Genomic DNA, 16769 nt, shown 5'->3' with positions numbered 1-16769 from the left:
AAGTCTCAGATGTCATTGTGCCTTGACTTCAGTGTCTAGGTCAAGGTAGGGCAGAGACTCTTTAAAGAAAACAAACTTCCCTTAGGAAAATCACCTTCTAGGATGGGACATTTGCTCTGATGGCACTAACAATTACTTCCCAGTTTATTTGCATCTCAGGTAAGATATAAATGTAATTCTATAAGCATTATATATTAGACATTTTTAGGAGGTATAAAATATGAATCTATTGATGCTGTTTATGGAAAATTTTGATAATTTGCCAGTACGTTATGGCTCTATTTGGTCGTGTGGATTGTATCACTGTGGTGAGGATTATGCATGAATTCAGATAAATTTGTCTTCCACTCCTACATGTTCCCCTTTTAGAGAGCTGCTTCTCTGAGGAATATGGCAGAACAGGGTATATATGACAATGTGAAATCCTCAATTGAACATGATCAAAGTGAAGCTTTTACCCAACCACACGTGTTAGAGGAAAGAATAAACACCAGCAACAGCAACAACTTAGAAGCAAACCATGCTCAACTTACATGTAAATTTCTGTTTAAAAGGAGAACCATGCCTCCACTTACTGAATGGAAGAAATGAAATATCAGAAAGGAGTGACTGGAGAATGAGGGAGGGGTTTAGTTAAATTAACAAGGTAGAGGAAAAAAGGAAAGAAAGAAAACTTGGTGGGAGAGAATAGAGACTGAGAAAGAGACTACAGGATAGCAGGTCTGGATCCTTCTCCCTCTTAAGAGTGTAAACTCAGGGGCACGGTTAGCGGCCAAGTAAAATCAGACCAAAAGCACCAAAAGCAAGCTTTATTGGAATTTCGCTCTCAGTGGAAATTCCCAGCACCCCCCCAGCCCCGTCTAGGTCAGGGAGGGAGCCGGAGAAAATTACGAGGTCATGGTTGCCCAGGGTCTTTATAGGCTCGATTGGAAGGGAGTCCCACTGAGTGACAGGTGGATGTTAAGGGTCAGTGGAATTTTCCAGCCCACTTGATTGGTTACCATTTCTTGCACTGCCCTTTGTTTCAATTACTCCACTCTGCCTCCTACAGCCTCCCAAATTCTGACCTAATGAAGAGTAAACATAGTTTTTCTCTATGTTACTACACTTAAACCCCAGTTTGAAATGGGTGATTGCCCCACTGCCCTCCATTCAATCGACTGGCCTACTGACACACTCGACCTCCTGCTGTCCTGAGGTTTTGGTACATCCCTGTCTTTCTCACTGCTGGGACCAGACTATCAGGCTGGTCGACCTCCATTCCCTTGAAGATAGATGGCCTCTGAACTTTGTAGCTATAAGACATGCAAAGGTTCCTGATTTTTCACAAAATCAGTCCTTAGGTGGAGAGCCTATCTGAACTGGTTTCCCCTCAGAGACATCTCAGAATTGCCAGGGACATCTACAGCATAGATTTAGTGGTGAGAGTGAGGGTAATTCCTCCAGTTGCCTAGGAGAATGGTGGTTAGTCCATGCTTGTGTTGATCTACTCACCTGTGTGCATCAGGATTCCAAGGGACCAACATTAGTGGTCTGTCACCAATACTTAAATACTACATGGAAATGAAGTCCTTAGATTTTGCCCACATGGGAAATCTCCAACCTTTCCTTCAGCTGCCCAGAGCTCTGAGAAGATTTGGATTCTTTTGTGGATACATCATGACTCAGTGAGTTCTTGTCACAGCTGAGATATGACAATTGTGGTTTCTGAAATCCCAGGAAGGAATCCATAAGAAAAGGAGTCCTAGTGAAGTCCTAGTGAAGGTGTCTCCTGGCCCTGCACCATGAGAAACTGCATGGAAGAATGTCAGTGCTCCATCCTTTTTGACTTCTGAGGCAGAATACAAGTCTCTCCTTGCTGCAACAGATGAACTTCAGTGGAGTAGGATTTGGTTGAGACTTCTGGGATTCTCCCTCTAAGTGTGCCTGATGGCACCTTTCTCTCTTCAAATCAGTCAGTTTTGCCCTGGCACTGCTACAGGTCATTTTGAAAATGGATGCTTTTGTTATTGTAAAAGACAATATCCCTGGCTTTCTTCTTGTCACTGACTCTCTGTATTTGAACTGCAGTGTTCTATCCATGGCTCAAGTCACTACTTCATGGTGTACCTACACACCAGTCAGAGAGCACTCACTATATTCTGTGTTCTTCTGTTCTACCTATTTCCTTTCTCAAATTAATTTCATTAATATTTATTAAATGGAAGTACTTGCATACTCTCATTCATGGGTATGAAGAGCTAGGTAGAGGAAATAAATAGAAACATATTTCTGAATAACTTGAGTTATTTTCAACTGATTCACAGTAGACATTTTAAATTTATAAACCCTTGAATATGAAAATGAAGCAACAGCAACGCTGTTCCCTTTCTGTCTAGCATAATGTAATCCAACCTGTCTTACCACACCATGTATCTCATTTGGATGGTAAAATCATTCTTTGAATAGAATGTCTTCAATGTTTTAAACTGAATGGTAGTTGGTACAGTCATAAGAAATTCATTCAAATTCATTTTCATTAAACATGCTCTACCTAGTGAGAATGCGAAAAAGCATCAGGGTTGATGAAGTGAAGTAATTATGGAAATGTGCACATCAATTAGTAGGTTGTCAGTGAGTATGTCTCCTTGTGTTCACACTGGATTGAAACTCTGTTTCCATATGATAATCAGAGTTCTCCAGATCAGGTGAGCATGGAGGAGGTTCTGTTCTGAGATGTGTCAGTTTTCCATAGGGGCTTTGCTTATTTTTGTCTCACAGATTTCAAAAGAAATATATTTGTATTTCTATTTAAATTGTGATTCATTAATATTTATGTCTCTGAGAGTCATCTGAAAACACTTTATGCTGTTTGTTTCAGCTGTTTCAGCGATCCTCTGATAATGATAAACAAGGAGGAGAGCAGAGTATAAAGGAATATGTCAAAGGTAAGAAAATATATGATAAGTATTTATTATGTGGGACCACGACTGAAACCTGTGTCCTAGTATATTCTAATCATTGATGAAATGGGCAAATGACAATGTCTTGAGTTGAATTGATCTAGAGGGAGTAAATTTCAGAACAGTAGTTTGAGCCATCATGTTAAATGAGGGTTATTGGTATACAATCGATCTTATCAGTTGTTCTCCAAGAGGTGCTCAGAAGAAAAGAATTTGGGGGAATAAGAAAGAGGAAAGTGGAACAAATGATGAAAGCAAGGAAGACACAGAGTAAAAAAACAATCAATGCTGGGCCTGGGGAGATAGTTCAGTTGGTAGAGTGTTCACCTTGCAAGCACAAGGCCCTGGGTTCAATCCCCAGCACTAAAAAAAAAAAAAAAAAAATCAATGTTGGGCAAGATAGTCATTGTGTACAATGGAGGGAGGGAAATTGAAGGCAAATGTTGGAAAGAGGAAGTTTAAGACATTTAAGTTGTGAGAAATCATTGAAATTAAAAGTATCAAGGACCAAAATTTTTTTGATGTAGAGGAATGTTTTGAATACTTTTTCTGCCTTTGTCACACTTGAAAAAAAATCGAATTGATTCTGATCACACAAAGAAATGGTAGGTTGACCATAATTAAAAACAAAATTATATGGTCAACCTCTCTGTATCACATTGAACTTATGAGTTACGGCACTATCTGGGTGAGTAACTAGTACGTAGAAGGTAAGAGAAAAAGATTGTGGAGGGATTCTCAAAGTCAGAATTTGATGAAAAAGTCTTTAGGAAAGTTGTTAACTCATTTCAGAGCTTTACATGGAGGGACATGAACCATAGTTATCTGCGGTGATATTTTAAGTAGTACATTAAGACAGACAATAGAGACTATAATACACCAACATGTGATTGAACCATCTTTTGGGGACCAAGTCCAGGAAGCACATTCTGGTTCGGCAAGTCTTTGTTTCTACATTTCTAATGTATTCTCAGGTGATTCCAGTGTTCCTGTTCCCCAGAGTACAAATAGGCTCAGCCAGACAATGAACCTCCCTTTAGAGAAATCTCAGGGAGGAGCCACTGGATCATATTTCAGGATTGAGTTTGATCAATGAGAAACATTATTCTCACTTCAAGCTAAGTACGTCTCTTGACAAATGGAAGAGGATATCGAGGAAGAAACAGAAAGCATTTTATCTTGCTTCCATGTATTTACATTCAGTAGAGAATTGAGTTTATATTGGGTCTGATTTTACTGGCGAAATGTGGAATGGTAGCATTTGATAACTGCAGCTGCATGTTTGTCCTCCCAGAAGTACAAGGCATTTGGTCTGTGTGTTACATCAAGTTAGTTATTGACCCAAAGTGCATACTATTCTAGGAACATTGACGGCTTTATTAAAGAGAGATATTTTTGCATTTTTGGTCTGGTGGTGCTTGTTATTTAACCTAGGGTCTTGGGTTTGCACTAGGTGTGTGCTTTAACAGAGCTCCATTCTCCTTGTTTGAGAGCTATTTAACATAAGACAGTCATCTCAGGAAAAGTCTTTAGAAACTCACATATGTCAAACTGGGCTCCTTTTTAAACAGAAGGCATGCTAACTTTACCCCTGAACACCAAAATAGTCATTTTGGTAAACACCTCAATGTTCTTGATCCCGAAATGTTCACTGATATCTGATAAATATGTTCCAGTTCAGTTCATTTTCTTTTCCCTTGTGAGTACCACATCTCACTATTTATGTTCTGATACATTGATTGGTAGATGTGGGTCTTATGTCTTCTCCTTTGGCTGAATCAAGAAATGACAACATGGCTAAACCAGAGGATACAGGAATTGACAGTGTGCCTATCTCCACCAAAGGTATGGACAGAGAAAAATATTTTTTGAACTGTCATTCTACAATTGCATATTTGATCTGATGAGTGCACAGAAGTTCTTTTAATGAGAAAAGAACTGTACAGTTCCTGGGACCATGATTAAAACAGTTTATATCTCAACCTTCAGTGCAAAAAGAAGAAGGGACACAAATATAACATGATGGATGACATGATTCTCATACCATACTTTAGAGCGATGTGCTCTTATATTGTGATGTCAGCTTTGCTTTTGTCTGTGCAGGTTCCTGCTTTTTTCCTTCAATTCAATGGTCACATTTCTCTCCCTCAGTGTAGATTTACATTGGTAGAAAAGCTTGAAAACTTATAGAAGCCAAGGAAAGAATCACAGCATGACAGACACAGGGCAAGAGTCTCCATTCAGTAGAGAAAGTTGTTAGAGAAGACATTTTTCTGAAGGGATAAAAAAACATGTCACAGTTTTCACTTATAAAGTTGTAAAAATATCAATTTTAAAGTCCTATTGAAGAACAGGGTTTGATTCAAATTTTCTATTCTGAGATACAGAGGAGTGAAAAGTCTGAATTGTCATGTGTCTATGGTATTTTCAAAATTCCTTTCTGAGGGCTTTTCATTTACCCTGGGGGCTGAATCTTCTGCAAAACTTATGTCCATTGAATCCAGTGATGGTCATTGTCTTCCCAAGTGGTTTGGGGAAGTTCTGTCTCAGTAGAAGTATTTTCCCCAAAGTCAATAAATGCTAGGAACATTGAACACTTCTGTAATTCCAGTTACAAATGTGGGGGGATTAAAGCCAGCCTAGGCACAGTACAGAAGCAGGGTCTCAAAATACTATAAAATGCCTAGGAATAAAACTCATTTGCAGGGCTTTATCCAGGTGTGCACAAGCCCTGCATTCAATCCCAGGTCTATACCCAGCCATATGCAAGTGCACTATAAATTTTGACATGAATATTCATTTAAATTTAGTTTTCTTTCAAATGTGCATTTGAAAACATGAAATCAAATCAGTAGTAGAGTTTTCCTTTCTATTCTGCTAGAGTACTTCCTTTTATAACTGTTCTAAGGAGCCTAAGTAAATGTGTATATTTGTCACCAGAGACTCATTCAGATGTGACACCAGAGAATGGGTCAAAAACTCTTCATGGTGCTGAAAAGAAGCATGCAAAGGTTTGTAAACTTTTCTGTTTAACTTCCTGGTTTTCTATAGTCTTCTTTGCTTTAATAATGAAATTCACTTTCTGAAGAGTCTTAGAATACATAGATCATCATTTCATACCTAAATCAGGATGTATTTCAACTATGTTTACCACTACAATTGCTTTCAGAATTCATGGTATTTTAGAAATCCATGTTGTCTTTGTGTTGAGGTAGTTTTATGATGATTTCTTTTGGTTGAAATTTTATTATCATTGTATTAACAACAAATATAAGAGCTTATAATCCAGAGGAAATTTTGAACAAACAGTGTAGTAATGGCCATTGAATGCATTCATGGTAGTGCCTGGTCAATCCCAGTGGTTCACAGGGTGAGTTTCATATTACCACTCACTAATGTTAAGGTCGCAGATGTCATTGTGCCTTGACTACAATGTGTAGGTCAAAGTAGGTCAGAGGCTCCTCACACATACCCACAGGCTCTTTGGAAAATCAGCTTCCAGGATGGGACACTTGCTCTGAGGGCACTAACAGTAACTCCCCCATTCATTTCCTCCCAGGTAGGGAAGTACTGTAATTGTGTAAATATTTATCACAACCCTTCAGGAGATGCAAGACTATGAATCTGTGGAAGGAGGTATTGGTGAATTTTGATATTTTGGACATGTGTTAAGGCCTTGTGTTGTCTTGTGGTGTTTATAGTTATTCTCAGGATTGTGCATGCATTAGGATTTCTTTGTCTTCCACTGTTATATTTGGGTCTTTTCAGATAGCTGCTTTCTCTGTTGGATATCCTGGGAGCAGGGGTTATATACCAGTGAAAAAATGTCATATGGACATGACCAAAGTTCCAGGATTACTCACTAGCATGTCAATATGTGGAGATAATCACCACCAGCATCTGCCACTACTTAGAAGTAAATCATTCTTCAACTTCCAAGTAAATGTTTATTTCAATTGACCACCATTCCTCCACTCATTGAAAAAGAGAAAGGAAACTCAGTGAGCAAGTGACTGCAAAACGGATTAAGAGTTTAGTTGAATTTCAAGACAGAGGGAACAAGGTTACAAGAAGAGTGTTGTGGGGAGAAAAGACACACAGAGATGAGAAGTGGAGAAAAAGAATCAAACAGAGACTCCAGAAAAGCCAAAGAGAAAAGCAAAAAGAAGAAAGGACACCAAACAATCAAGTAATCCAGAACAGGAGAAGACAAATAATGTGACCAACACAGAGACCTTACCTGTTAAGAATCCAGGAGCAACATCAACCATCTTTTCAGATGTCCCCTTGCTGATGTGTTTCAATTGACACCCATCTGCATAGAAATTCTGCTTTATAATCCAGTCGATTTGGGGTCTTCTGTGAAAGAACTGTGGTTCCTCTTGTTCCTTATTCACTCAAGCCCAAATAGGGCTACCCTGAAAGTACAGAGTGAGCCTCAGTCCCTCTGCTCCTATTTCCAGGGTGTGGTGAGGGAATGTGGGCAATTGCAGAGGAATATCCATGCTCAGTACTTCTTCTTGTACCTCGTGGTAATGATTGAGGGAATCAATGGAGCTTCCTGACAAACTGTGTCACACTGGGAACCTGGGGGCTGAGTTGTACTACAGTCTCTACACCTGGAGACCTTTAGGAAGTGGGATAGGAGCATGCAGTCCTCCAATTCACTTTGGGTTTTCCTCCCACTGTGTCTGAGCATACACAGGTGCCTGGTCCTGGAAGATGTGTGCTTGGTAGGAATACTGTAAACTTGCAGTATTTTACCAAACCCCATCCAAGCAGGTCTCCATCTTTCTCCCCCGCATATGTACACACAATTTTTGTCTGTGTTACTAAACTCAATGACCTAATTTGAAATGGGATGTTGCCCCACCACTCTCCATTCAGTTGATGGCCAACTCTCAGACTCAAGCTTCTGCTGTCCTGAGCATTTGGCAAGTTTCTGTCATTCTCACTGCTGGGGCTAGACTATGAAGCTGCTCAACCTCCATTCCTTAGAGGATAGGTGGTCACTGAGTTTTGTAGATGAGACATGCAAGGGTTCCTGATTTCTCACAGAATCAGTCCTAGGAGGAGAGCCTGTTTCAGCTGGTTTTCACTCAGAACTTCTCAGAATTACCAGGGACATTTTTGTCATAGATTCAGTTGTAAGTGTGAAGATAATTATGCCAGCTGCATGTGAGAATGGTGTTTGTTAGTTCATACATATGTTGATATACTCACCTGATCACAGCTTTTTGCACCAGCATTCCTCTTGGACCAACATTGGGTGTCTATAACCAATCTTCATATACTCTGAGAAACTTATGTGAAAGACCTTTTTCTCCCAAATTTGACAGTTGTCCTTTTCTTCAACTATTCAAAGTTCTGAAGATATTTGTATCTTCATTACTTTCTTAGTCCCAGATTGACTCCTTTTCTAGATGCATCATGACTCATTGAATTCTGGTCACAGTTGGGCTTTGGAGGTAAAAAAAAAAAAAAGAAAAAAAAAAAGAGTCATTATTCCTGTAATCCCAGGAAGGAATGCATGGAAACAGAAATTCTAGTGAAGATGTCTCCTGACCTGCGTTATGAGAAACTGCTCCAAAGGATGTCAGTGCACATCACATTCTTGACATCCTAGGCAGAAGCCAAGTCTCTTCTTGCTGCAACTGATGGATTTCAGTGGAATAAGGATTGGTTGAGAATTTTGGGATTCTCCCACTGAGCACACAAGAGGGTAGCTCTTCCTAAGCAATTCAGACAGTTTTTCCTGGCAATGAGCAGGTCATTTCCACAACTGATGCTTTGGTTATTCTAAAAGGCATTATCCCTGACCTTCATTTTGTCACTGACTCTCTGCAGTTGTCCCCTAGGGTTCTATCTATGACTGTATTCACTACTTCATGGTGCAGCTGCACACCACTCAGGAGCACTCCCTATGTTCTGTGTTCTTCTGTGCCACCTGTTTCCTTCCTCAATTTAACTTAATTATTTTTTATTCAATGGAACTACTTGTATGTTGTACACCATGGGTATGAAGAGTCATATAATGGGAATATTTACAAACATATTTTGCAGCACTTTGAATTTTGTTCATCTGATTCAGAGGATATGTTTTGACCTCCTAAGCCCTAGAGAATCAAAATAAACCAACATTCACACTGTTCCCTTTCTGTCTAACACAATGTATTGCAATTTGTCATGTCACACCACATATCTCACTTGGATTCTAAAATCATTCTTTTATTCAATTGTCTTCAATATGTAATAATGCATAATAGCTGTTGCAGTCATAAGAAATTGTTGAAATCAGTTTTGATTAAATATTTTCTATTGGTGAGAGATGGTAAAGAGCTTCAGGGTTTTTGAGGTGAGGTCCTTGTGGAAATATGAGCATCACTTATTAGGTTGTCAATTAATATGTCTCTTTGTGCTTCCTCCTGGATTGAAACTCTCAGTTTCCATATGATAATAAGAGTTCCACAGAATCCAGTGAGCATGGATGAGGCTCTGTTCTGAGATGTTTCAGTTTTCCATAGAGGCTTTGTTTGCTTTTATCCCACGGATTTTAAAAGAAATATATTTGTATGTCTCTTTAAATTGTGATTCAGAAATATTTGTCTCTGTGAGTCATCTGAAAAAGCTTCATGTTCTTGATTTCAGCATTCCTCTGGTGATGCTAATCTTGAAGCAGAGAAGATAAATACATATATAGAAGGTAAGAAATTTATAGGATAAGCATTTATTTTGTGGGACCACTGTTAAAACCTGTCTCCTAGTATATTCTAATTGTTGATGAAATGGAAATATGATAGTGTCTTGAATTCAAATTTTCTAGAATTAGATAATTGAAATTATCTAAAATAAATTTTAGAGTAGTAGTTTTAACCATCAGGTTAAATGAGGGTTATTGATATACAATGTAGCTTATCAGTTGTTCTCCAAGAGATGCTCAGAAGAAAAAAATTTTGGAGAATAAGAAAGAGGAGTGTAAAACAGGTAATGAAAGCAAGAAAGAAACAAAAAAATTAATGTTGTGGAAGAAAGTCAGTATGTACAGTGGAGGGAGGGACATTGAAGGCAAGTATTGGAAAGAGGAAGAACAAGACATTTAAGTCATGAGAAAACATTGAGTTTAAGAGTTTCAAGCACCAAAAATTTGGGGGGGATGTAGAGGAATTTTTTTATATAATTTTTCTCTCTTTGTCACGGTTAAAGAATCATTGAATCAATTCTGATCACACAGAGAAATAGTGTGTTGACCATAATACAAACCCATATGGTCAATCTGTGTTCATTGCATTGAACTTATGAGATATGATATGTCTGGGTCAGTAAATAGCAGAGGGTAAGAGAAAAAGATTGTTTATGGAGGGATTCTCAAAGCCAGAATTTGATGAAAAAGTCTCTTGGAAAGTTGTTAAGTCATTATAGAGCTTCATATGGAGAGACATGAACCAGAGTTATCTGCGGTGATATTTTAAGTAGTACATTAAGGTAGAGGAACTGGAAGAGAATCAATAGAGACTATAACATGCCAACATGTGAGTGAGCCCTTGGTTGGGGACCAAGTCCAGGAAGCACATTCTGGTTCAGCAAGTCTTTGTTTCTACATTTCTAATGTATTCTCAGGTGATTCCAATGCTCCTGTTCCCCAGGTTACATTAGGAATAGCTAGACAATGAACTTCCCTTTAGAGAAATCTCAGTGAATAGCCACTGGATCATATTTCAGGACAGTGGTTGATCAATGGGAAGCATTAGTCTTACATTCAAACTGAGCACATTTCTTGACAAATGGAAGAGGGTATTGTGGAAGAAACAGAAAGCATTTCATCTTGCTTCCATGTATTTGCATTAGGTAGAGAGATGAGTTTATAGTCATCATGATTTTACTGGAGGAATGGGGACTGGTAGCATTATATGACTGCAGCTACTTGTTTCTCTTCCCCAGAAGTAGCAGGCTTTTGGCCTCTATGTTACATCACACTAGTTATTGACACAAGGTTCATATTATTCTAGGACCATTGACTATTTTATTAAAGATAGCTATTTTTGAATTTTTGCTCTGGTATTGTTTGCTATTTAGCCTAGAGTCCTGGGTTTCCACTAGGTATATGATTTTACAGAGCACCATTCTCCTTGTCTGAGAGCTAATTTTTACATAAGACAGACATTTCAGGAGAAGTATTTAGAAACTCACACTTGTTAAACTGGGGTCCTTTTTAAACAGAAGGCATTGCTAACTTTACCCTCAAACACCAAAACAGTCATTTTGGTAAACACCTTAATGTTCTTTAACCTTAAATATTCAGTGATATCTGATAAATATGTTCCAATTCAGTTTATTTTCTTTTCCCTTGTGAGTACCCCATCTCACTATTTATCTTCTAATACATTGTTTGGTAGATGTGGATCTTATGTCTTCTTTGGCTGAATCAAGAAATGACAACTTGGCTAAAGCAGAGGATACAGAATTCGGCAGTGTGCCCATGTCCCCCAAAGGTATGGGCAGAGGAAAATGTTTTATGAATTGTCATTGTACAATTGCATATCTCATCTGATGAGTGCACACAAGTTCTTTCAATGAGAAAAGAATTGTACAATTCCTGGGACCATGATTGAAACAGTTTACATCTGAATTTGCAGTGCAAATAGAGGAAGGGACACAGAAATATTATATGATGGATGACATGATTCTTATACACTACTTCAGAGCTATGTTCTCTTACATTCTGACATTAGCTTTTTTTTGTCCATGCAGGTTCCTGCTTTTCTCCTTCAATTCATGGTCACATTTCTCTCCCTCAGTAGAAAAGCTTGAAAGCTTACGGAAGCTCAGAGAATGAGTCACAGAAAGACAGAAACAGGGAAAGAGTCTTCATTCAGCAGAGAGAGTCTTTAGGGAAGATATTTTTCAGAAGGATAAAAAAGCATGTCAAATATAGGAGACAGGGTCTTCATTTATAAACTTGTAAAAATATCAATTTAGTCATATTGATGAACATGGTTTGTTTAAATATTCTATTCTGAGATAGAGATGAGTGAAAAGTGTGAATTGTCATGTGTCTGTGGTATTTAAAAATTCTTTTCTGAGGATTTTTTGATTACCTTGAGTGCTGAATCTTCTGAAATCCTTATGTCCATGAATCCAGTGATGGCCATTGTCTTCCCAAGTGGTTTGGGGAAGTTCTGGCTCAGTAGAAGTATTTCCTCCAAAGTCAATAAACGCTAGGAACATTGAACACTTCTGTAATCCCAGTTACAAATATGGGGGGATTTAAGCCAGCCTAGGCACAGTACAGAAGCAGGGTCTCGAAATACTATAAAAGGCCTAGGAATGAAACTCAGTTGCAGGGCTTTTTCCAGGTGTGCAAAAGCCCTGCATTCAATTCCAGGTCTATTCCCTGCCCTAATCAGCAAAAATATAAATTTTTACATAAATATTCTTCTAAAATTTAGGCTTATTGTGAATGTTTATTTGGGAATGTATAAAGAAATTATTAGTAAAGGGTTTCCTTTCCAATCTTATAGAGTACCCCCTTTTATAACTTCTATAAGGAGCCTAAGTAAATATCTATATTTGTCACCAGAACCTTATTCAGATGTGACACCAGAGAATGGGACAAAAAGTCTTCATGTTTCTAAGAAGAAGCGGACAAAGGTTTGTAAACATGTCTGTTTAAGTTCTTGGTTTTCTGTAGTCTTCCTTCCTTTAATAATGGAATTCACTTTCAGAATAATCTTTCAATCCATGGATCATCATTTCATACCTAAGTCAGAATGTATTTCAACTGTGTTTACCAGTACAATTGCTTTCAGGATCCATGGTATTTTAGAGATCAATGTTGTCTTTGTGTTGAGGCACAGTTTTCTGATGATTTCTCCTACTTGCAGTGGATAACCTCTTTCTATTTTCATTGTGTTAACAATATATATAAAAGCTTGAAATCCAGATGGAATTTTGAACAAATAGTGTAATAATGGCCAATGAATGCATTCATGGTAAAGGCTAGTCAATCCCAGTTGCTAAAAGGGTGAGTTTCATATTTTCAGTCACTAATGCCAAGGTCTCAGATGTCACTGTGCCTTGACTTCAGTGTCCAGGTCAAGGTAGGGTAGAGGCTCCTTACACATACCCACCTGCCCTTTGGAAAATTGGCTTCCAGGATGGGACACTTGCTCTGATGCACTAACAGTAATTCCTCCATTCATTTCCTCCAAGGTAGAAATGTAAAGTAATTGTGCAAATATTATTTATCACAACCCTTCAGGAGATGTAAGACTATGAATCTATGGAAGGAGGTATTGATATTTTTGACGTGTGTTAAGGCCTTTTGTTGTCTTGTTGTGTTTATGGTTATTCTCAGGATTGTGCGTGCATTAGGATAGCTTTTCTGCCCACAGTTATATTTGGGTCTTTTCAGACAGCTTCTTTCACTGTTGGATGTCCCAGGAGCAGGGGTTATATGCCAGTGAAAAAATGTCAAGTGAGCATGACCAAAGTTCCTGGGTTACTCACCAGTATATCTTTATGTGGAGATAATCACCACCATCATCTGTTGCTACATAGAACTAAAGCATTCTTCAACTTCAAAGTAAATGTTTATTTCAAAGGACCATCATGCCTCCATTCACTGAAATAGAGAAATAAAAAATCAGTGAGCAAGTAACTGCAGAATGGGGTAGGAGTTTAGTTAAATTCCAAGACAGAGGGAACAAAGGTAACAAGGAGAATGTTGGGGGAACAGAAGACACACAGAGATAGAAAAGTGGAGAAAAAGTATCAAAAAGAGACTTGAGGAAAGCCAAAGAGAAAAGCAAAAACAAGAAAGGACACCAAACAATCATTGTAATCCTGAACTGGAGAAGAAAAATAATGTTACGAACACAGAGACCTTACCTGTCAAGAATCCAGGAGCAACATCAACTACAATTTTAAATGTCCCCTGGCTGATGTATTTCAAGTAGACACCCATAAGCATAGGTATTCTGTTTTATAATCCAAAAGCTTTGGGGATTAAACTGTTTTGGGGAAAGAACTGTTGTTCCTCTTTTTTCTTCTTCACTTGAGCCCAAATAGTTCCACCCTGGGAGTACAGAGTGGAGTCTCATTCCCTCTGCTCCTATGTCCAGGGTGTGCTGAGGGAATGTGGTCAATTGCAGAGGAATATCCATGTTCAGTGCTCTTCTTGAACCCATGGATATAATTGGGGGAATTAATGGAGCTTCCTGACAAACTGTGCCAAACTGGGAGCCTGGGGACTGAGTTGTACTACAGTCTCTACACCTGGAGTTCTTTAGCAAATCAGTTAGGAGCATGCAGTGCTCCAATTCACTTTGGGTTTTCCTCACACTCTGAGCATTCACAGTTACCTGGATTGCAAGATGTGTGCTTGGTAGGAGTACTGTAAGCTTGCAGTATTTTACCAGACCCCACCCAGCAGGCCTATGTCTTTCTCTCTCTTAGAATTACACACAGTTTTTCTCTGTGTTACTAAACTTAATGCACTTGTTTGAAGTGCCCCACTGCCCTCCATTGAATTGATGGCCAAGTCTCAGACTCAAGCTCCTGTTGTCCTGAGCATTTGGCATGTTTGTCATTCTCACTGCTGAGACTAGGCTATGAAGCTACTCAACCTCCATTCCCTGTGGATAGTTGACCACTCAGTTTTGTAGATATGAGACATGCAAGGGTTCCTGGTTTCTCACAGAGTCAGTTCTAGGAGGAGAGCTTGTTTAAACTGGTTTCCCCTCATGGATCTCTAAGAATTGCCAGGGACATCTGTGGCATAGCTTCAGTGGTGAGTGTGAATCCAAAATTCATCATTTGATACTTAAGACTAAAAACTTTTGAATTGCTTATGAATTTACAAAAACTTTAGAATTCATGATAACTGAAAGGTCAACTTTATCCTTGGAATTGAGGCAAATTTTTTTCTGATGATTGCTTGGTGCTGCCTTTTGGATAACCTCATTATACTGTTGATGAGATAACATTAAATATAAAAATTATTAACAACTGGTTGAAATTTTGAATAAATATAACAGCCATGGCCACTGAATTCATTTATGTTAAAGGGGTGGTTACTCCCAGTGGCTCCCATATTACCAGTCAATATCACCAAGGTCAAAGATTTTATTGTGTCTTGTCTTCAGTGTCGGCATCAAGGTAAGATTGAGGCTCCTTATAGAAACAACTGCTAGTATAGGTGTTGCATTCCAGAATTCAAATTTGCTATTAAGGAACTTACAATAACTTCCCAGCTCATTTCCTTTCCACACAGGAAATCAGTAACCATGATTAAATGGTTTCCTTCAACCTCTTAGTAAATGGGAGGATACCATTCTATGGATATAGTTTTTTGGAAACTCTGACATTTTGGAGGTGTGTTATTGCCCTGTTTTCTCTCATGATTTGTATTGCTATGGTGAGGTTTGTGTGTGAATTTGGATGGATTCTCTTATAAGTAATATGTTGGGTCATTTTAGTGAGGTGATTTCTCTGTGGAACCTGACCTGGGCAGGGGTTATATCATCTCAGTGTCAAAGCCACACTGAGAATTCCTAAAGTGCTAAATTTATTCATCAACATCTGTTTAAGAGGAGAAAATAACCACCAACAATAGGAACAACTTAGAAAAAAGTATCAACTAAGAATGAAATGCTTATGCAAAGTGATCTCCATGCCTGTAGTAACTGAAGAGAACAAATATTTTAGATTTCAACTTGCTGCTGTAATTCACATAGATGTGCCTCTTTCCAGGGATTCTAATTTTAGAATCCAGTAACTATGGGGGATTCTTGTAAGGAAACATTGTTCTACTTACTCTTTCTGAGTTCAAACCCAGATAGAACAATCTTGGTAGTGAAATATGAAGACAGACCTTCTCTCCTACCCTCACAGTGTGCTGAGGGAAATTTTTCATTTGCAGAGGAATATTCATGCTTGTACTTGTTTTCATACTCAGAGATGTGTGTGGCAAAAACTGGAGTTGCCTGACAAACCCTGCTACACATGGAGCCTGGGGATTGATCTGCATTGCAATCCTCACTTCTGGAGTCCTTTTAGCTAGTGCACTCAGAAGTTTGCAATTCTCAAGTCCCTATGGGGTTTCCTCCCTCTCTCTCTGACCTTGACAAAGTTGGCTTGCCTTGCAGATCCATGCTTAGCTAGAGGTACTTACTGCAGGAAAGATGCTTTCCACCAGACCCTGTCCCAGCACTCCTGGAACCTTCTCTCACTTAAAAGCATGCAAAGTGTTTTCCCTGTCACTGAACTCAAAGCATCAAATTGAAATGTGCAGAGGTCCCACTGCCCTGTAATCCATATACTGGCCAACTAGCAGACTAAAACTATTGCTGCCCTTAGTTTTCAGCACATCCCAGTCATTCTTTCTTCTAAGGCCAGACAATCAGATTGGACCCCACAAAACAATTGAAAAGAGATGGCTGCTTAGCGTTGGAGATAAAGACATGCAAGTGTTCCTGATCTCTGGCACAATCTCAACTAAACAGAATTGTTAATGGGTTTTCCCTCTCTGAGATCTATTGGAAACCCCAGAGAAGTCCCTGAACCAGTATCAGTGGTACAATTGAGGGTAATTACTCCAGGTGCCTCTGAGGATTTATGTGTGTCCATAATTTGGATATCTGCTCACCTGTATGGAATTAGTTGCACAAAGATTCTTACCAGACCAGTCCTGGCACTCAGTGTCACAGAGTTTCAAACAAGACCTTGAAATAAATGTCCCTGTCTATTTTTTGTTACGGCAGACCACAGGTACATTTCTTCAGCTGCCCAGAGTTCACAGCATATCTGTGCTTTAGGTTCTCTCCTAGA

General features: G+C 38.8%; 1 protein-coding gene across 1 annotated transcript in view; it reads left to right on the top strand.

The window, feature by feature from the left end:
- Positions 1 to 16769, top strand: part of LOC124985618 (ankyrin repeat domain-containing protein 36C-like) — a 129252-nt gene that overhangs the window by 87855 nt on the left and 24628 nt on the right. Inside the window, exons 33-38 of the mRNA XM_047554326.1 lie at positions 2861 to 2927; positions 4689 to 4787; positions 5883 to 5953; positions 9591 to 9645; positions 11336 to 11431; positions 12520 to 12590. Of these exons, the coding sequence (XP_047410282.1) occupies positions 2861 to 2927; positions 4689 to 4787; positions 5883 to 5953; positions 9591 to 9645; positions 11336 to 11431; positions 12520 to 12590 (459 nt within the window). The remainder of the gene's footprint in view (positions 1 to 2860; positions 2928 to 4688; positions 4788 to 5882; positions 5954 to 9590; positions 9646 to 11335; positions 11432 to 12519; positions 12591 to 16769) is intronic.

The sequence above is a fragment of the Sciurus carolinensis genome, chromosome 5, assembly GCF_902686445.1.
Source record: "Sciurus carolinensis chromosome 5, mSciCar1.2, whole genome shotgun sequence".
NCBI classification, from domain to species: domain Eukaryota; kingdom Metazoa; phylum Chordata; class Mammalia; order Rodentia; family Sciuridae; genus Sciurus; species Sciurus carolinensis.
This window is presented reverse-complemented; position numbering and strand designations above follow the sequence as displayed.